The sequence below is a fragment of the Saccoglossus kowalevskii genome, chromosome 4, assembly GCF_978046115.1.
Source record: "Saccoglossus kowalevskii chromosome 4, keSacKowa6.1, whole genome shotgun sequence".
Lineage (NCBI taxonomy): Eukaryota > Metazoa > Hemichordata > Enteropneusta > Harrimaniidae > Saccoglossus > Saccoglossus kowalevskii.
Window position 1 is genome coordinate 27,976,502 of NC_140644.1, and position 21,687 is coordinate 27,998,188.

The 21,687-nt window shown below is 37.7% G+C and overlaps 1 protein-coding gene across 1 annotated transcript in view; it reads left to right on the forward strand.

Annotated features, from left to right (window-relative positions):
• The first annotated feature begins 1,035 nt into the window (after window positions 1-1,035).
• The window catches only part of LOC144359975 (protein mesh-like), a 32,417-nt gene continuing 11,765 nt past the window's right edge, over window positions 1,036-21,687 (forward strand). The window contains exons 1-14 of the mRNA XM_085498049.1: window positions 1,036-1,147; window positions 3,419-3,513; window positions 3,953-4,125; window positions 4,375-4,500; window positions 5,019-5,250; window positions 5,873-6,042; window positions 6,257-6,426; window positions 6,834-6,946; window positions 9,081-9,208; window positions 11,319-11,618; window positions 11,874-12,011; window positions 12,269-12,431; window positions 20,286-20,534; window positions 21,334-21,634. Coding sequence (XP_085354175.1) covers window positions 3,444-3,513; window positions 3,953-4,125; window positions 4,375-4,500; window positions 5,019-5,250; window positions 5,873-6,042; window positions 6,257-6,426; window positions 6,834-6,946; window positions 9,081-9,208; window positions 11,319-11,618; window positions 11,874-12,011; window positions 12,269-12,431; window positions 20,286-20,534; window positions 21,334-21,634 — 2,333 coding nt within the window. The 5' untranslated portion in view covers window positions 1,036-1,147; window positions 3,419-3,443. The remainder of the gene's footprint in view (window positions 1,148-3,418; window positions 3,514-3,952; window positions 4,126-4,374; window positions 4,501-5,018; window positions 5,251-5,872; window positions 6,043-6,256; window positions 6,427-6,833; window positions 6,947-9,080; window positions 9,209-11,318; window positions 11,619-11,873; window positions 12,012-12,268; window positions 12,432-20,285; window positions 20,535-21,333; window positions 21,635-21,687) is intronic.

A 21,687-nucleotide genomic window follows, 5' to 3' on the forward strand; every position in this document is an offset into this window, starting at 1 on the left:
ATATATGAGTCATTAGAGTAAAACATCGGATACAACCTAATTTACTGGGATTACAAATTAAATTGACACGTCGTTCAGCTGTGGTTAAATGAACGTAAAACTATCCTGATGCACTATGTATTATAACGTAATTTGTTACGTAACACATCGATTACCAGTTATTGACTAATTTGCATATACGTGCTTTTTGGTAACATTTTCCTTCTTTACACCTCATAAGATCTGTAAGACACAGAATTTAGCTACGATTTCTCCCCATTTATCTTGCCGCAGGCAGCTCACTGGAGTCAAAATACCACAGTGGCAAGGGACTAGAACCGAGTCTAAGTAAGCATAGGTCAAAATACCACAACATATAGAATTCAATCACTGAAGAGTTGTCAATTCATTGATGCGTGTGCAATTGAGTTTGTTACATATATATATATACCATTACCGCAGATATTCACCCAGCCACTTCTTCCTCCGACATTGTGTATTACCTCCAGGAATTTAACATTGGGTTTATTATATCAACATTAATCATATACATCTAAATATCATTTACATAAGCAATTCTAATACCTCCATAATGGAACTGGGCTGTTGTGTGTCATGCCGCTGTACCGTATACGTATTTGAATTACTCAGACAATATTTAAATGAACATATGGTGTTTAAAACCGAACTAAGAAAGTTGAGCAAATATGACTGTTAGACGGAACGGTACATTTACTTGTATCATCGAGCGTTAGATATAGAAGGGTAATATTACGGAGATCAAAACTTGGTAGGTTCAAACCCAATACCATTAGCACCGATTTAATTACTATGGAAACCCGTCACGGAGAATAAATAACGAACAATGAAGCGTTGGTAAAGCATAAGGTATGTATTGATCACCCTCACATAACTGCTGAACAAAGGGCCCACTATTATAGGCTTTTCTTGGCAAAGACAATAGACAATTGTTTTCCGTGACCTGACCTGATCTCCCATAAAATTCAAAGATTAGGTCACACTAATTGCATTGCAGTAACCTAAGACGTCACTGGAACGGAAGCATAGGACTGGTAAGCAAATACAAGAGATTGAATCAGGACTTAAAACCAGTATTACTCACAACGAGTCAGACGGCCAGCCGATAGTCTTGATAAAACAGAATCAGGTAAGGCACGATTTGCATGTAACTTTCGTAGATTAAAAGCGCATTCCACTATATTTCTGAACATTTTCCATTACGTGATTATCTCAAACAGTTGAAAACAACAAACCAAAATACTTTGTGACATTCAATACAGTCAGTTTTCTATCAATTATTAGAATTCCATGTTTCAATTCCAGTATCCTTATTTCAATATAATTTCATTTTGTGGCAATATGTGTTTATATTTATATATTCTCTACAGATTGCAACACATATATGAAACACTTTAGTTACGTGTAATATGTTGAATGTTAGATAATGTTATGTCTATGATGGCATCGCTGCTATTCACGTAAATTGGTTATAATAAGAGACATCCTCTTTCAAGAGAGGCAAGCAAGCCCATATTTTCTGCTGATTTTTCAGCAATTTGATTTCCAGACATTCGTTTGGACGAAACTATGCAATATTTCATTTAATTCGTTTAAAAACAAATTAACTAGTAGTGCCCCCGAAGTGATTGGTTTATGGTTTATTCGTATTCGAGTAACCACATCATTGGTTTCTGCTTAGAGCAAAAACAAAACGGAGGCACTCGCTTCAACAGTTTCCTAAGGAACAGAACTATTGCACAGAAAAAATTATAATAATATACTATGCAATTAATGCGTGTGGGGTGTGCACACATTCACGCCTACACAAACTTTTTATACGTGAAGTATTTCCTCATAAATTCAACACTAACTCTTCTCTTGAATACTATTACATTAAAACAATGTTATTTCACTCTAATTTACAAGGAAGGCACTCATGTATTTACTAATATATATGGTGTTTTAAGTCGACCAACTTATGTCACATTAGGAGGACACCGATTATGATGTTTGTATTAAATGTTGTTGATGTTTCGCCAATCATCTACAGCTACTGGTGACTCACCCTTTCCTAGTACATGCACGATACCAAGCATTATTTTCTTGGTTATACAGTATACACAGTGGTTTTATGTCAGCAACACTTAATGTATTGTCAACATCCATGGATCACGTGCAAAACTGCACGGCCAATTTTGAGTCAAACTCAACGAATAATAAAACGCATGCACATACCAAAATGACAAGATACATAACTCTAATTTTTGAATATCTAGGAAAGAAGACTTTGCTTGACAATGCAAGAAAAGCGAGACAGTTACGTCACCAGACAGGACGGATTTTTTTATCTCAAACAAACGACATGACTATTGTTTACATATCCACAAATAGCTACAAACCGTCACAGATGTCACTAGATTTTTCAAAAGAATTTGCTTGGGTTTAAGTGGCCAACTATCAAAATCAGACAATGCAAAAATATACATTTTTTCTATCGATTGATGAATATTATATTTTTCGGTAGCGTACATTATGCCAAACGCCAACGCCGCCGCCATAGCAAAACATTTGAATAACTTCCACTTTCTATTTGCTATGACACTCAGGCATCTATGAAGTACACTCAAAATACTCGTGCAGTTACAAGGTTTAGCGCACCTATGTATAGCTACCATCGTTCAAACATTATCACAGTCATCATTATATGTTGACAATACGCCTGTGTGAATTTTAACACAACACAATATCATAGGAAAAAAACGTCCTTCCCCGCTTCACACAAAACATTAAACCAAAGTGTGTTTTACAAAGATCTTGCATCAAACTGAGGGAAAGATGTTTACTAAACCTAGTTCACTTCGACTTAGATTTAAATTAGGTAGCCATGAATAACTTTGATTCAAATCACATACCAACCATTGGCAGTTCAAATCGCCCAATGCGCAACTTAATACAGTCATTGTGGGAGCTGTGTTATAAATACATAATGCTTTTACAAATATATCATGTATCATCGCCCCCAGCGAATCATGCTTGTATAATCACGTTTCATGGTAACCAGAATGTACAGAAAATGAGCGTTTACAGATATGTATCTCCTATGACAACGCACTATAAATAATGTGAATTTATTCTTTGTTGTGACAATTAACTGCATGGACCAACATACGTCAACAAACACCATGGTTACAATGCTCTAATTAGACATAGAAACATTTCTGGCATGTTTCCAGCCTCATCATATTTGACCATAAATGGGTCACTTGCCGGCCACAGGGTCGCATAAGCATTGTCGCATACACCCCATGTCCATTTCAACGGTAAGATTGTTATTCTAAACTGTTCTTCCACTATTATCCTAAGCAACTGTTCATGACATATTTTATACCCTTATGTTTTCGTTAACGTCTCGGCATAGTGTTGAAATTGTTAGGTGATGCGCTATGTTGTGGAACACAATTGGATGTTTGGTACTTCTGCTGCTGAATTCAGGTTTTAAAGTCAGAGGACAAGGTATGTGACATATACAATCGACGATAGTGCTCGTTGTTCTCAATCCAGTAATATAATTTAAAATATACATCGGCGAATGTGTTAAAAATTACGCTGTTATTCTTATACATAATGTGGAGATGCTTCGGATCATGTTATTTCTTGACAATTTCCTCTGAAGTTAAGCGTATGTTTAACATTGTATGAAACAGAGGATAACTATCAGATAACAAAATAACGAGTTCGAGCCGGAGAAAAGGTAACGTTAATGGCATGCTTCGTCGTTCACTCCGTGTATGCCAGCCAGTATGTCTATTGCAATAGCGTGGATTTTTACATGCTTGCATGATAACACTAACATATTTTTTTTCTCGGTGGAACATACATTGTTTTAATTTTTTTGCTTAAGATGACGTTACCCATTTTGTTTTCTTTTTGTGTCGATTTTCATATCACAAAGAATGTAGAGATTACGGAGACGATGGTAATTTCTGTAAGGATACATTTGATGAGCTTCCTGAACTTGACATCGAGGTGACTTTTAGATTATTTACAAAATACGATGGAACGGTATCTGACACCCAGAATTATGGCGCATTGATATCCGCGTTCTCAACTGAGAAGCCGACAAAGGTATATATACATATGCATTTGGTGATAATATTTGTTGATAATTCAGCTTCATGACATACAATACATTTGCATACAGTTAGTAGGAATTGTTAATAAGAGGGAGTCATTTACACATTGCGGGATGTACAAAATTAAGTTTTTAAAGTAAAATTACAGTTATACGCAGTTACACATGCGCTTTGTATATGTGCCTGTTTAGTAACTCATTGAATAATATTGACAATTGACATTTATTGCGTGTTCTATCAGATTATAACGCATGGATTCAAGGGTGCAGGCGCTGACACGTGGGTTGTACGAATCGTGGACGAATTACTACAGGTTGGCGATTTCAACGTGATCGTAGTCGACTGGGAAGAAGCTGCTGACCCAGGAGTATGTTACATCATGTTATTTTATTTATTTCCGTGTGTAGTTATTTCGTTAACCTGCTCGTGTGTCTGTCTGTCTGTCTGTTCCATCGATATATTAGATATTAAGAATTAATTTTCGATGTCAATGGAAATTACAATACGGTTAAGTTGAAATCAATACATATAGAACTTTTTTCTGATTTAACAATTTAAATGAACTTTGTACATAGGTGGCCTGAGATTGACTGCAACCACCTTATGAACTTTTCTGGCACTATTATGAAGTTCAATTTTGTGGACCAGATTTCTTTCACATCGAATTACTACTAGTATACTGCCTGACAGGTTTTTTTTTTTAATGAGATAATCTTCAATGTCTTAAATTTGAAATATTCCATATTTATAATTCATGCCCCAACAACTTAAAGTTGCGCCAAAGTAGGTTGACGTGTGGAAGGTTGTTTTTTGGGTAGTATTCGTGTTTCGTATTTCGTCAACAGTAATGTAACAGTAATGTAAACAATTGTCATTTTATTACAGCCTCTATGGTTTGAATATGACAAGGCGTCTAGCAATACTAGAATCGTAGCCAGTCGTCTTACACGTTTCCTTTGGGACATTTATAATGCAACTCAACACGCAGGGGGCGGACTGCATGACGTACACTTGATTGGACACAGTCTTGGAGCCCAGATAAGTGCAATGGCTGGGAAATGGATACAGAGGGATTATGTATGTGGAAACACACCGTGCAAGTTGTCACGTATTACAGGTGATTTGTATTTAATCCCTATTCACTTTAATTTTAGAGTGCACAACACACAGCAACTATGAAGTGGCTATCAAAATGTTGTCATATAGACATTTTTGATAAATCGAATAGTACAATTGAATTGTAGCAAATTTGGATTAATGGGAGAGTGAGAATGAAAATGGACAAAAATTGTTGTTTTGTTATGTAACATTTACTATTATACATCTGTCGCCGTAACACCATAAATTACAGCGTGCCGTAATTTTGTGGTATTTTACGGAGTATTTTCATCCTATCATATAATGAAATGCAAATTCCAAATATGGAATGAGTACGTGCGTATGCGTCCTCTAATAATAAAAACAAACATGGCTGCCATCGGGGTTTGACCGGACTCCGCACAAAGATGTTTGCTGATTCTGTTCTAAACGTTTTGAATTTCGGCATTCCCATGATGTTGCCTTGGATGAAAAAGATGTATAATAATAAGGTTATTACGAGAATTTTCCTGCCACGTGCAATTATATACCAAACGAAAATGTACAAACAAATCATTCCCACTAAACGCGCAACATTAAAAATCTGTGTCACGTGCCAAAGTAAGCGCATTAACATATTTGTTGTATATTTGTTGTTTCAGCGCTTGATCCAGCAAGGCCAAATTTTTTGATACAATCTGGATCTGATTATGTACCAGGACCATTCTGTTTGTCCAGCGACGATGCAGATTTTGTTGATGTCATCCATACTGATTCGTCAGCAGAAGCAGACAATGGAGGGTTGTTTTTCTTGAAGTATGGCATCTATCAGGTAAGGCTGATATTTAAAATCAAAGAGTGAAATACCGGTTTCAGATTCTAGGATCGTAGATCACGTGACATATGTATCTTTAAACTATTATAATGCTTTGATAGAGACGTGTGGATATGTATATATATATATATATATATATATTAAACACGTATTCATTCATTACAAAATGGTTTGAAATAAATAAATTGAAATGAATTAAATTATTATTCAGGCTTTAGGTCACGCTGACTTTTACCCCAGTGGTGGGAAAGACCAACCAGGATGTTCCGAACCGACCTGTGATCACAGTCGAGCATACGAGTTGTTTGCAGCAAGTATTAATTCGTATTGTCAGTTTGAAGGGTTGATATGTAGCTCACATGCAGTTCTACAAGAGAACAGGTAAAGAGAACAATATCTCTAATATAGATAATGTGTACAATATTTCGGTTTCAAGTAGCCCCGATATTCTCCAAATTTGTGTCTTGTCATATTATTAGCAGTGAACTGACAAAATATAATTATGTCTGAGCTGGATTGTACACTTTCTGGGAATATTAAGAAAAGTCTTGTAGAAAATAGCTTTTGGGGTTAATGGAAATTGGAAGTTGATTATTGGCATCGATGCGTAATTCAGATTTCAGCATGTATTACCATTTTGTTGTCTACCACAGTGTAGGGCAAAATGGTGGACAGGCAGGGTATTAGGACTGTCGCGTTAATTAAGAAATATACAACTCATAGCATTATTGTAGTCACAATAATATATGCTCATTCAGTTTAATGAAGTTGATAAATTATATTTGCAGATGTTTGGAGTGCACATCGCCACCCTGTAACAGTATGGGTTACTATGCAAACAAACCCATTACATCTACCATTTATAATGTGGTTACTACCTCTACTGAACCATTTTGTGAAGGTAAATATATGCATGCCCATATAATCTACCGACGTTGCACTCAAACTTGTACAGTGTACCACTTTGTATGGTTGGCCTCTTCGTCTTTGATAACATGATACTTATAGATATGTTTTGAACCAATGTTACTTCAATGTTTTGAAAGTAAACAACTACATTGCAAAGACGCATAGTTGAGAAATCCGTTAAGATTATTGGTTCTAATGCCGTTTTAGAGATCAATTCGTTTAAAAATAATTTGTAATGGTTAAATTCCATCAGACTGCTATTCCTCCAGAAAATACAGTTTAGTGCAAGTCAACGCATAATAAAAACAAAGATATGAAAACAGTAAATACAGTCAGCATAACAGACTGTTAAACCATGCTGATATATATGTCAGTAACAAATATGCACACATTTTCCAACAAACAACATGACAAGCTAATAGTATGCGAATCTCTTCGTCTACGGGTACAATGCCTAGTTAGATGTAATAAGTATCTTTAATATATATCTGACAAATACATGTTATAAATATCTACTTAAATTTGTATTAAATATGTGCATACATAATGAGGTTATAGATAATTGTAAAGTTAAGAGAATGTAGGTTCTCCGCCTGCGGCTCGTGCATATATGTCATGAATTATGCAATATCTCGTGACATACCCTCCTTTCAGCCGTCGGCGGAGGTTATTGCTTAAATCTAATCTAATCTAATCTAATCTAATCTAATATAATATAATATAATATAATATAATATAATATAATATAATATAATATAATATAATATAATATAATATAATATAATATAATATAATATAATATAATATAATATAATATAATATAATATAATATAATATAATATAATATAATAATTTATTCAAATCTCTACATCCATATACACACTGTCCATTTAGTACTAATTATATTCTCATTAAATAGCGTCAGATATGTTGCACTGTTTTTGAGATATGGGGATTTATAATTAGACCCTTTCCCTTAATCAACTAACTATCTTTCAAGCATTTAAGATCTACCCTGTCCAAGAAACATATACATGATGCCTCTTGGTTTATTCAGTTACGCATGCGTCACACAAAGATGCTTGAACAAAAACTCTCTTCTCTGAATTGGTTTAAATTTCATCAGAATTTTGAGTAAAATTTTCACTGAAATATCAAGATTGTTACTTAACCTTAACTTTGTGGATTACATGAATGCAGAAAGTGATATGGGGTGTATAATATCATAAGAATCAAGGGTATTGTCATTGTGGGTGATACATTGTTGGTGCACCCTTTTTATCAAAACTAATTTTGTACAATTGTGTGTCACGCATCGCCATTCATTGCGTTATTGAGTGTATTTAGATGGCAGCAGTTTGTGTACCAGTACGTCACAACAATTCATTCCGCATGGCAAGCTTTATAACAATACATACTGTAAACATCATATTGTAATTTATTGATTTTTGGTACGAATGATAGGATTTGTTTTCAAGGGGAGCACTGCAAAATATTGTAGATAGGAATTGTACAGCCAATTATTAAAAAACTCTATAAACATATTAACCAATACTTCCATGAAAGTTACTAAAAGATGGCCATCGCCGAATGTTTAATGCTGGTACTTCATTATAAAGGGTCAATGACATGACTCTTCGCGCTCATTAACTATGTAATGCTTGGTCGAACTACTCATTTTGCCTAAGGTGGGAGATTTGTTGCCGTGCCATACACAATGGGTATGACTGTCTTGCTCGAGGTGGTAGTCAGAACCTGCAATAATCGGTGCTCAGTCACTCTCCCACTTATAGGAGAATCTGCCATGTTAATGAGATATTTAATGACCTAATTCCTGGTCATCCTTGTAGGAGCTTTATAACTAAACTTTTAAAATGAGACAATAGTCAGACTTACTATGTTAATTTACAATTTATATTACAATATGTATAGTTTGTGACGTGTTTTCCATGGTTGTTGCTGTCCAAATTATTGCTAATGATGTGTTGCTGTTTTTGTGTGAAATTAATATGGAATGTCCCGTCTATTATTGTCAACCAATGAACGATAATTTATCTTTCATGCCCACGCTTCTTGCCACTACATTCGAAACTCAATACATGTATGTACTATGTTGTGTTGTTCAGATTTGATGTACCCATATGGACCGGACAATTATGATGAAATGAATGAGAGAAATGACGACGGTAGCTCAGCAGAAATCTTCATTTCAACACCATTTCCGTTCTTCAATCATACTCATGTCTCTCTTTGGGTAAGCCTAGTGCACAAGTCTTATTCTTGTTTTTTCACGTCAATGTATATGTGTGTAGCGTTTCAAATTTACAATAGTAAGTAATGTATACAAAAGTAAGTAATTTACTCTAAAATATTTTATTTCCGCTTGGAATGTATTATTGCTGAAGGGATGATTCAGTGAAAATAAAATCCAGCTAAAATATTTTTTTTCTTATATTTCACATTCAACTCATCAAAAATCAGTGAGAATAAATTCCATAAAAACACCCAAAAAGCCTTTTCAGCGAAAACTATTTCCAGCTAAAATTAAGTATTTTATTATTTGTCTATTTACCTGATTTGTCTTCTTCAAATCTGTCTACGCAATACAATAAAATTAACCATATTTTTGTGAAAATCAATTTGAACTATGACATCAAAACCATGTATTTTATAGCTTAAAATCAACTTGCTATTCCGTATCATGAATAGGTCCACAATGTGATGCTAGAGATATTCCGTGTTTTGGCTTGGCGCTAGCATTGTATTGGCAATGTATGTGCCACCCATAAGCCATATTGCTCGTTTTCTGAAGTGATTGTGTTAGTTGGTTGCTAAACACATGTGGAACATCTAAGATTATTTTTTAAACACACCCTGTTTCATTTATTGTTGGCATTTGTTATATGTATACACTATATAATCTATGCTCTTGAAATACATCTTCTTGGTTGTTATCGCTGATTTCTCGTCAACGGTGTGACTTACATCCCAAATTTTGGTTTTACCGAGAGTCTCTAATAAACTACTCCACTGAGTTACAATCTATCGGTCGTTTAGACCTCGATTTAAGTTTCCATTAAAACGTTCTAGATTTGAATACTGCGTCGAACTGGAAAATTTTGCAAAACAAAATTTGAACATGAAAAGAAAATGTTGACTGCTAAAGTTGAAAGAATAAAAAAAACATCATTATGGTAAGGAAAATAATGCTTTTTTTTTCTCAGGTTACATAATACATTCTTTCACTAAAATGTGATTGTTAGGTATGCACTAAAATTATAGAACATCCATTACAATTATGAAAACTTCAAATGCAAAGTAAACCAAATTATGTTGGATTTGCTGATATCTGACCTGACACCCATTGCATAGTGTCTGGTTAAAAAGATAAATTAATCGGAAAGGGTTTACAATTATGAATGTAAGGCGTGTACTTTATTCATGCCTATACATGAATAAATCATTAGACATTGAATAGTCGTCTATAGTGCACAAGTACGTGTTTCATAGTTTCAGTGCTCGTACAGAGACAACCATTCTCCAGGCAGGGCCCCGGGCAAGTGTGAATTGGAGGTGTGGCTATGCTAATAAGTGTTGTTAATCACTTGCATAGCCTATGGCGCACCCTGTTTCAGCGGTCCAGCATCACGTTACTTTGATCGACAGCAGTTAAATGTTCAAGATTAGTAGCGCGTCCCTTTCCCCGGTTCCTGTTTTTGACTTTTATACGCCAAAATCTCAACTCGTACACTATTTATTGTCATACTACAGCGTGACAAGTAATGAAAATAATCCCTATTGTTTAGGAGCGTATTTATAGTGTACCTGGGCCTTTAACCAAAAACATATTTGTAACCAGGATCTCAAATAAGCCCAGTAATATGAATTTTCATGTGGAGTAAATCTATTATTATTACAATTATAATTTCTATTATACATTACTTCTCTCTTTTAAATTGGTTTCGGCTGTAACTCATAAACCTGTTTGACCTACTTTTGGCGAATTCGTTTGTGATGATTTATACGATCCTCATCAGTGCAAAAAAATTGGTGTAACATTTTTGGTATTTTAGTTGAGTTTTGATGGAATTGTTCGTCGGGAAGTGGAAGACGAAAGTTGTTTGAACGATAACTGTTTCACTTAAGTAGTTTTTAATTGATTTATGTTTCAATTAATAAATGAAAGTTCAAATTTGAAAATTGTGATATCTCCAGAACTTATTTCTAGGGTTGATCAGTCAAAATGATATATAAACCATAATATAAACATATTCTCAGTAACGTGGGTTGATTAGTCTATTTGCCCAGCCGATTATTACTACTTACAGCAATATTTACTGGCGTTACTGCACTTTTTTTCTAAGGTTAACACTAATGGTATTATATCATTTTTGGGTTCCGTCGGACAATACACACCCGAGGCGTTCCCTCTTGGTGATAATCGTCGTGTCGTTTCACCATTCTGGACTGACGTTGATACAACTAACGGCGGAGACGTATACTACCGGGAGGTTACCAATCCCGCTGACGGTCTATTAGAGAGAGGAACCAATGAAATTCGACAAGCGTTTCCCTCTCACTCACAGTTCAGTGCCACCTGGATGTTCGTAGCCACGTGGGATGAAGTTGCATTCTATGGTGCTTCTGAAACTGGTAGAAATAAGGTCAGTCCATTACTTGACCGCGTAATATTAGTTGCAGTATGGTTCAAAGAATGGGAAAGGAAAAAGTGTGCTTTCCAAGTGCAGTTATATTTGCACTTAGTTGACATAGCTAGCCGTGTCATTTGCACAATTGCCAAATATCCTGATGTAATGTATTGTAGTCTAAACAATGACGTCATAAATGCAACGCGCATGCCCTGTACAAGTATAAATATTTTAGCCTGGATTTGTTAACAATATGTTCCCTTCTTGCAGCGCAATACTTTTCAGTGTGTTCTAGTAACCAATGGTAGGCATTCATTTGCCATCTATAATTACCATGATATCACATGGACCACAGGATCTGCCAGTGGCGGTGATTCCAACACTGGTCTGGGCGGTACCCCGGCACAGGTAACCCTCTCTGTTTATTATGATATCTTACACATACCTTATTATATAATAACGTATGCAATCCTTGATACTCCGCTGTAGAGGGCCAACACATCCAGTCTCTGGAATTGATTACCATAACAGGGTTCATTATACCGTAAATTAACAACACTAATAAAAACAAATTATGTGATTAGCAAGCTTATCGTAACATATGTTATTTAACATAATATTTCGTACAATGTTAATATTTGTCAGCATATAACACTATCTTGCAGGTTGGTTTCGATGCTGGAGATAATGTGACATACTATATGGTAGATGGTTCACGTACCAATGATATTATTAATATTGACAAGCAGTCTAATGTAGGAATTTCAGGCCGTTTTGTGTTTAGTGTTGACAATGCAAACATTGAAGCTGGTGGATGTAATACTGAAGGTGAGTTACATGTGAAAATAGAATAAATTTCATGTTATTTCTACATTATGTGGACTCAAAACATAAACTGAGGATTTATTTCGTGTCTTATTTTTCATGGTTTTATTACACTATGGCGTGTGATTACTTTTGTATTTTCACAGAAAACAGATTAAATGGGAACATATGGTAAATACTAATTATAATTGTTGCAAAGATTTGTGATTAGAAAATGTGATGATTTATTTTTATATGTTCATATATTTGTGAATTAAACAGGTAATATGAGTGGTCTGGTCTCACATAAAGGTGTCATACTATGGTAATAATAAAGCACCTGTCATATAAGACATAACTCTACACTAGAGATGTATGTATTTCACACAATGATATAGAATATCATACCTCGATTCATTGTGAATTCCTGGCCTATATGTTTATCTTCGGGGTGGAGACACGTCGCAGGACGTTCTATGCTGTTTGGATGTGCACCACTGTACCGTGTATTCGTATGTGCTCTCTGTGGAATTCTAGGCAGAGAAAACAGCACAAACTTTAATACGATGGTGAACAACCAAATTAATACATGTTGCACATTTTTAGGAGAGTATAAACAACTATCTCAAAGTACAGTTTTCTGAGAGTTTTCAATCGTTGTTTTTACCGGTAATGGTCGTCTGACGGTGAAAATACTATCAGGGGGAAAACTTCTCCTCTGAGGGTTCTCCACACGTGCCAGGGGGGAATCTCTTCTTGTCTCTCTATCGCGTCCCCTTGAGGTACGGGATCGGGAAAGTCACTTAGGCTTTACAGTCAAATAGGACACACACAATGAAATACGTTTCAACTCTCGTCTTAGTCTGGGGAAAAGTCCCCAAGACTATCGCAAGGCTGACCCAAGACTGCCTCTAGACTGTGTCAAGATTCGCCCAAGACTCTCCAGGACTGCGTCTCTTCTAGTGTACTCGCCAAGACCAACTAAAACAACTTTATTCATTTTCAAAACCTTAACCAATTACAAATCAGTTAAAAGACTCTAAGGCGTAACCTTCAATCATAAAGCCAATCACACTAAGTACTGGACACGTCATATCTTTTGATTAATCGTTCACTATATTAGTAACTGCGAATACCAACTGTCAGAAATAGTAGTCCGAATAGCGACGGTTATCTCGTAATTAGTTCCAAATCACTGAGTCGAGTTCCATCCAGAACCTCAAATGGGCCGAAACTATGACAGACATAACACAGCCACTCACTCGTAATCAACTAATTAAGTCGATCAACAATGTTTGCTCCCGAGAATATGCTCATAAAATGTCAAATAGATATTTGAATATAATGTTACAAAATCTGCTTTAAATCACATGACATCTTATACCACATGAAATGTGGTATTTTATATAGACTCTGTCATACATTCCCCCTTAATGTTATTTTGCGTTTGTACAATTCATTTATACTTCTCTATATCGCATATGACTTAGAGGTTTGGGGTAGTACCTATTGAACGCATTTAAATTGTTTATTGGGTGCCCAATAAGCCACGCTAATCTCTTTTCACAACTACATATTCTTGATAAATTCAAACTTCATAAACTCTTAGTCGCTACATTCATTCATAACCTTACTTATCAAGATTCACCCCATTCATTGTGTGATTACTTTCGACCACTTGAACATCACCACAACACTAGACAGCAATGCCTGCAACATTACTATCTTGACAGAGTTAACACAACGTCGGGACAGTTTACTACTTACATTACAGGAGCAAAAATCTGAAACATTATCCCACTCTACATACGATCAATACGAAAGTGTATCGAAATTTAGAAAACTTTTAAAATTGCATTTATTGCATGAAAATCATTGAAGTTATTTATCCATTATTCAGTTAATTATTTATTTCATTCATTTATTCACTTACTACCTAAATACTCTATAGCTATTTTCTAAAGCCCCTTTTATCCATTTTCTGTGATGTGTATCATACCAATTATTGTATTTGTTATTTCTTACTTCAGGATGAATAAAATATTATTATTATTTCAAATGTGTTTACACTTCCGACCTATTTTTCAGGGTGAGAGAACATGTGTATTTGTAAATGCCCGCCGAGATCTCGTTGATGACGTGATTTTGCATCAAATTGTGTTTCTTTCACTCCCGAAATCTCGTCCACTGTTACACTGCGCCAGTAATGATACAAACACCGGTGAACGATAAGAAACAGCTTTATTGAAAAGCAACAACAATGGCGGAAGACACCCGTCATGCACAGCGCTACTAAAGGAGCGCACACAACTATAAATACAAGCCGCTGGTGAACTATAAATACTAGCCACTGGCGTGACCTCTTTCTTTCTTTTTCGAAGAAAATCATCGTAAACGAAAACGAGAAAACACGAAAATTCATTGCGTAAGTGGTAATGGCATAACAAGCAAATTGATCCAATACATGTCACAAAAAGTACATTGATTATGTTACATAATCTTCTAGATACTTAAGAGGTTTACGATGCCGTTGAGGTCTAGTTATTGGAGGGGAACTAGGCAAAGACTCAATATTCTCAGTGTTTTTCTCTGTCTCACTACTGACTACATTGTCTACAAGATAAGAATTGTCATCGATTGTGGGGAGACATATTTCGATTGGTGTCTCAGGCGAAATCGGACTGGGAGGAAAGCTGGATACTTGGTGATCATCGGCTTCTGTATCTGTGTTTTGTTGTAAGTAGTGGTGTCAAAGTACTGGTCAGGTACTTTGTAACATTCGTTGCATTTGACCTTGTATGAAGTAGCACGTAGCTGCGAGCCAGTGAACTTCCTAATGAAGCACCACTCCCCATCAATACTGACAACGAGGAATCTACTGTGAGCATGTGACTTGTTGCGGTCAGACCGTAAGTAGACTAAGTCACCGACCTTGATGTTGTTGACTGTACTGTCGCGATATTTTGTCTTAGACATTTGACTGTATGGATGATTAATAGTGCGTGACTCGTGTTGTTGTGTGATGAGCTCACGGTCGACGAGTGGTATTTGCTCATTAGTGAATTGGTCACGTTGTATCCACATTTCGCGAGCTGATAGTCCACGATTGCGAATGCGAGAGTTTAATCGTGCAGTTGCTATAGCTAGTTTTACAGCAGTAACTGGGTCACCACTTGGGTCTTGCCGGAGGAGCTCTTCTTCCAGTTCACGGATGGCTTTTTCGGCTACGGGATTCTTATTGATGTTTTTAATGCGACCAATCTCAACATTGATATGGTACTGTTCAAGCATACTATCATTACGTAGTGCTATGAAACCAGGAGCAGGATCGACACGGACCACGGCAAATGGGCCGTCGAGTGCACGCATTTCAATGACTAAACGGGTTATACCATCACGTAGTGCGGTTTGGTTCTCACTATCGATAATAGTGGATGACGTGTAAGACGTAGCGGTTTCCCTTAGGACGAGTATGAGTTGGCGATTGCGTTTGATTACATCAGCTGCGAAAGATACTCCGACTGAGTGTGGTGGGTCCTCTGATGTTTGTTCTATTAGCATATCAGGCAGCTTACTAAGTGACGTACAGACGTGACATTGTTGTGACACTAACTCAATGGATTTGTCCAGGTCGAGAGCGTAGAAGTTGCGTTTAAAGACTTGCTTTAGCTGGTGTTTAGTTGGGTGATCGAGTTTGATGTGAAGTGCAGTTAAAAGTCCGTTAAGAACAGCGCGTGGAATGATGATTAGATCAGATGACACTTGGAAGGGTTCGTTGTGTTTAACGACGAGGAGACCATCTCTTGCGATAGTAGCGATAGCAAGATACCGTTTCACATCCCGGATTGAGGTGAGTTTCCTTGATGGTCTTGTTCCTTGTTTTAGGTGAGCGTGTGCACGTCGTAAATCTGGACACTGTGATTGTGTACTTAGGCACGCTGATCTGGTGGTAAACGGGAGGCATAGTTTGCCGTTAATGATGTCTGAAATAGTGGATCCCCTCACAACCGCGTCCTCAGTGCGCTGGATGAATTGGCAAATTTGGCAATTTGGCTCGTCACACTCGGGTGGGTTGCGACTCGCAAAATCGGAGGGCACGTTGGCTGAACCTGCAAGGTGGCGCAATGCAACTTGGTACCTACTTACAGTAGAAAGAAAGGAAGTGACACGTGGGCTTGATGAGAATTCCCCACGGCAGAGTTTGTCAACTGCCTGTACACATGGCTTGCTGTCAGTTAGAATGCAGGTTTGGTGCTCTGATTGGATAATAAACGGACTGAAGTGCTTAACTGATGCCGCAATACATAGTGCTTCGATTTCACATGGTAGCCATGTAACTTGGTGTTTGCGTAGTTTGGCACTGAAGAATCCTGCTAGTGAAGTTTTGTCATTGCGCGTAACGTAGAAGGTTGCGCCAATGCCATGCTTGGTTACTGAGCCATCGGTTACGATCCATAGGTGATCTGAGGGACGAGGAAGAGCAATTGATTTGTTCTGTGCGAGTGAAGTTTGTGCTGTTTTAAAGCTATGTAGTAAGCCATCTGACCACTGAATTTTGTCAGGTGATGACAGGCCTGCAAGTGCTGACTCAAATGGAGCGATTATAGCTGCACAACCTTTTATGACACGGCTCAATACTTTATAGGCGCCGATGAATGAGCGTAGTCCACGGACAGTGTCAGGAGGTGGACATGATGAGTTGCAATGCGATGAGGACTCGCTGAAAGTTGGCCCTCTCGCCAAATCCAACCCAAAATGGTTGTGGACTTTGGGCAGATCGTTGTTTTGCTGGCTGACAAGTGAATGTTACACTTACTTAATGCTTGTAGAACGTTTTCCCAGTTTTGGAGTAGCTCAAGTGGGGTGTTCCCTCCGCAGTATAGGTCATCTGCAAGTTTTGTGACACACCCTTCTTGTATATAGTCACCTAATATGCGACACATTAGCTCCTCAAGAGCAGTTTCTGACCCGGGCATGCCCATGGCCGAACGCGTATATACTCTCACACCACGAAAGGGTGTTGCGACACCGCAATATTTCATCGAGGCCTTTGCTAATGGGATTTGGTAGAAAGCACTGGTTAGATCAGTCTTGAGCATGTATTTCCAGCATGTGATGGTTCGTAGCATGGAATCAACATCCGGCATTAGCGAAGGTTGTGGTTTGCTGTAACGACCGACGTTGGCGAATGCAGTAACAAGTCTATAACCGCCGTTTGGCTTTTTGACCAGAAATGATGGATTTAGATACTCTACGGTAACTCCAACGTCTTCAGGTCGACGGAATACCCCCAATTTCTCGAGGTCATCAAACTTTTTCTGAAGCTCTACGAGCTTATCCCGAGCGTATTGAGGGACGCGCCCCTTTCTTTGAGGAGGCTCAACAGGGCCCATGTTGACAGACGTTTCAAATTTACCACATGCACCGTTGTAACCAGAAATTGATGGATTGAAGACATCGTCGTAAGTACGAAGTAGACTTTGAAATTGGGAGCGCTCATCGATCGTCAATATTGCGTCAGGGTCAAGGTCAACACCATCCGAGTGCATTGTTGGTGAGCGTGGACGAGATTTGTCAAGAGTGTCCTTGACTGGTGTACTAGATGCTGCTGATGGTGGTGAAGTGGTATGACGAATTTGGCAAAAGTGGTCATTGCGCCGTATTACTTTTGGTGACATTGAGTTGTTACAGATGCGAATTTTGCCTGCGACTGATTCAATGATATCTGGCTGAGGCCATCTATGTGACGGTTTGAGGTTACGCATGCTGGGTGAATCATGACGCGACTCAATAGCGAAAGTTTCATTTTCATCAATATTAGGTGGTAGTTTAATTTCTAGAAATTCTCCAGGCCAAATAACAGATGAGGCCGATGGGGAACGCAATACCAATGCCTGTGTGCGACGTACTTTGTGTGAATGGAGTGTGTCGTCTTCGATTCCATACCTAACAACATGTGTGCCTTTGATAGTTATTTGCTGCATAGCTGGGCGTACGGAAATGTCATTGACTGTCATGAACGGTGTGCCAGCTAAAATGTCGACATCCAATTCTTCGATGACGAGTGCGTCGAGTATAAGATCAATGCCATTTCTACTAAGTGTGATATGAGTCTCACCGATAACTCGAAGTGGTGTCAGCCCATCAGCCTGGAGTGCTTTTTGCGAACTATTTTGAATAGTAGCTCCTATATATTTAGCGAGTGAAGACCTAATCATGTTGGTTTCAGCCCCGGTGTCTAGTGTTAATTGCAGAGGGTGATGGTGGTAGAAAGCCTTAAAGAATGGTGACTGCTTTGTGTTAACTCTGCAAGTGCGAACACTATTTTTTGATGGTTGGTCACTATCAGTGGTGATGTCTTCACCGTCACTGTCAGACTCATCATCCTGGCAACTTATTTGCCGAGATTTGCTAATGTATAAGCGATCTTCTGTCGGTAAATATTTACAATTGCTTAGGAAATGATGGTATTTAGGACGACCAGCTTGTTTACACAATGGGCATGATTTAGTGCTCTGGCGCTTGGTTGATGTTGTAGTCGGTTTTGGAGGATCCTTGGTGTGTATATACTGATTGGCAACGGAGCGCAAAACCTTGGCGTCAGCTGAAGCATGAACCTCCTCCATAAGCGAATCTAATGCCTGAGAAATTTCTGGTTTTAGAGTAGCAAGTGTCTTTGAGCGTAACTCAGTGCCATACCGTTGTTTCACTAAGCTTGGTAGCTGTGGGTGTAATAGGCGTAACCATGTGAGCACAATGATGTTTTCTAAGGAAGGTGTGAGTTCTTCGTCAATGGTGGTGGTTTCCCCATGATGTTTTATGTCGCTGTCACGATGTAACAAATTGTCCTCAATAAATGAAACCAGGCGTTGGTATAGGTCTTCTGGGCGCTCGTCAGCTTCTAATTTAATATTATTAAAATCCAGGAAATGTGAACCCGAGGTCTGGAAGCCATAGTGTAAACGAATCACTTGCCAAATTGATGACATGGATGTGGACGATTTTAAGATGGTGTTGCGTGAAATTACAGGACAATAATTGGCAATTTGACCCAGCATTAATTCGAGATGCATGAACTTTTGTTGAGCGGTTCGACGTTTCGGTTCTTCGACACCTTCATCATCGTCGGTAAAACCACGCAGTGGCGTGGCATTAGACTTCTTATTCCATGTATAATCAGTGGCAAGAAATATAGCAAAATTTGGATCCAGTGACAAAATATACTGCAGATTTTGCCGCCAGGCTTCGAACGACGTTATTGACTCATGTTTGGTCAAACTCCACTGTTTTGGCGCCCGTACATTATAGGCCATGATGACAGTTCAATATACAGCGACACACTAACTTAAAGTGGACTTCTTACCGCTATAGTAGAAGCAAGTTCACTGGTGATTGCTTGAGTGAATGGCCGGACTTCTTAGGGACGATATTTAGCGTCGATTTCGTATCCCGACGCTGCCACCACGCCAGTAATGATACAAACACCGGTGAACGATAAGAAACAGCTTTATTGAAAAGCAACAACAATGGCGGAAGACACCCGTCATGCACAGCGCTACTAAAGGAGCGCACACATATATAAATACAAGCCGCTGGTGAACTATAAATACTAGCCACTGGCGCTGATCTATGTAACCATGGTATTCGAAACAGTGATACGATGATGGAAGGGACAATAACAAGTCTCGTAGCTTTCTTCTTCTCGGCGAGATCTCGCCGGTCATTTTCAAATAAGATCTATTGTCCACATGTTGTTTTATGTTACCTCTTGGAGATAGGAATATATATGTAAATGAATCACCAATAGATAATGGATCTGGACCATTATGAAAATTCTATGCATGTTATTTGATAGATAAAATAATTATATCGTTACAGGTGTTGTGAGCATCTATCCCACTTCTGGATCCATGCTAGGAGGGGAGAGTGTTCAGGTGCATGGTCCATGTCTTAACAATATTGATCGTTTGAGGTGCAAGTTTGGTGACTATGAAACAAGGGGGACATTGGTAGCATCAAAAGTAATGTGTAACACTCCGATATTTTACGAAGCTGGTAGAGTGGAATTTCGTCTTTCACTGGATGATGGAGATACTTATGATGACTACAGGGGGATTTTCACAGTTGGTACGTTTATGTAAAATGTGAGCATATATGATGTTGGTAACCAAGGTGTAAATGTTATTAAATAATAATTGACCTGTTAGGCTAACAATGATTTTGATTACATATGTACTGCGGTATTCATTGTTACAACCTTGCTCAATAATTTTGGTATTGACTGCAAAAATATGCAAATGAGAAAAAAGTCCCTTCTAAAGGTAATTTTTTTGGACGTTGATGCACAACTTGATTTGCCTCGGTGCATTTCACGACTTAGCCTATATTGTTTAATTTATAGTTATGCATATTTAAATAATACAAGTAGCAAACAAGATTATCAAGATCCATGAACTAACTATGGAAATTAGTCACGTGTCCATATTTAATAATTTCGGTATTTTAACCAAATCAACCGCCTTCAGAGCATCAAGATTTTTTAAAAATGCCCCTGGCAATGGCACGTACTCTCTAGATGTCGAGTTGCGGTCGGGATGGATGTGTCATTCATTCTTTGATATCAATGTTAAAATGTACACAAAGACGCCATATGTCTCAGGAAATATCCAAAGATTGTATAGCTTCGCTCATGGAAATACAACCGCCAAATACACTGCATTAATATATAAACGTGTTCTGCCATACAACTATTCAATTCAGCGCCACAAAACAAACGACTGACGAACCACAAATATAATTAAAGCAAACAGTTGACACCCGATAGTCAAATACACTACACAACACCTATATTGTTCATATTCCTTAGCAAAATATTCAATGCACAATTGGTTATGTACACTTTGTGTTTTATATTTGTCTTTTGAAGTAAGTCCAGAATATGTAGAACCATCGATACAACGGATCAATTCACCAAACTGGCATTTATCACATGAAACAGATGTGACGATTACGTGGGACATGACCAGCATTGAAGCCATTCAATTACATGTTTTTATCTTTGGTTATGTGGAGAATGGTGGATCTGTATCATTAGAAATGGCTGAGAGGATTACAGCAACACCCATTGACAACACGGGTTCATATACATTCGCAAAACAGCAACAACAATACGCTGATTTCCACATTGGCGCTATTCGTATAGTTGATGCCAATTCCTCACTAAGTGGGTACGTATGTTATATAAATGGATTCATTATGAAGGCTGAGTCTCAGGCACAAC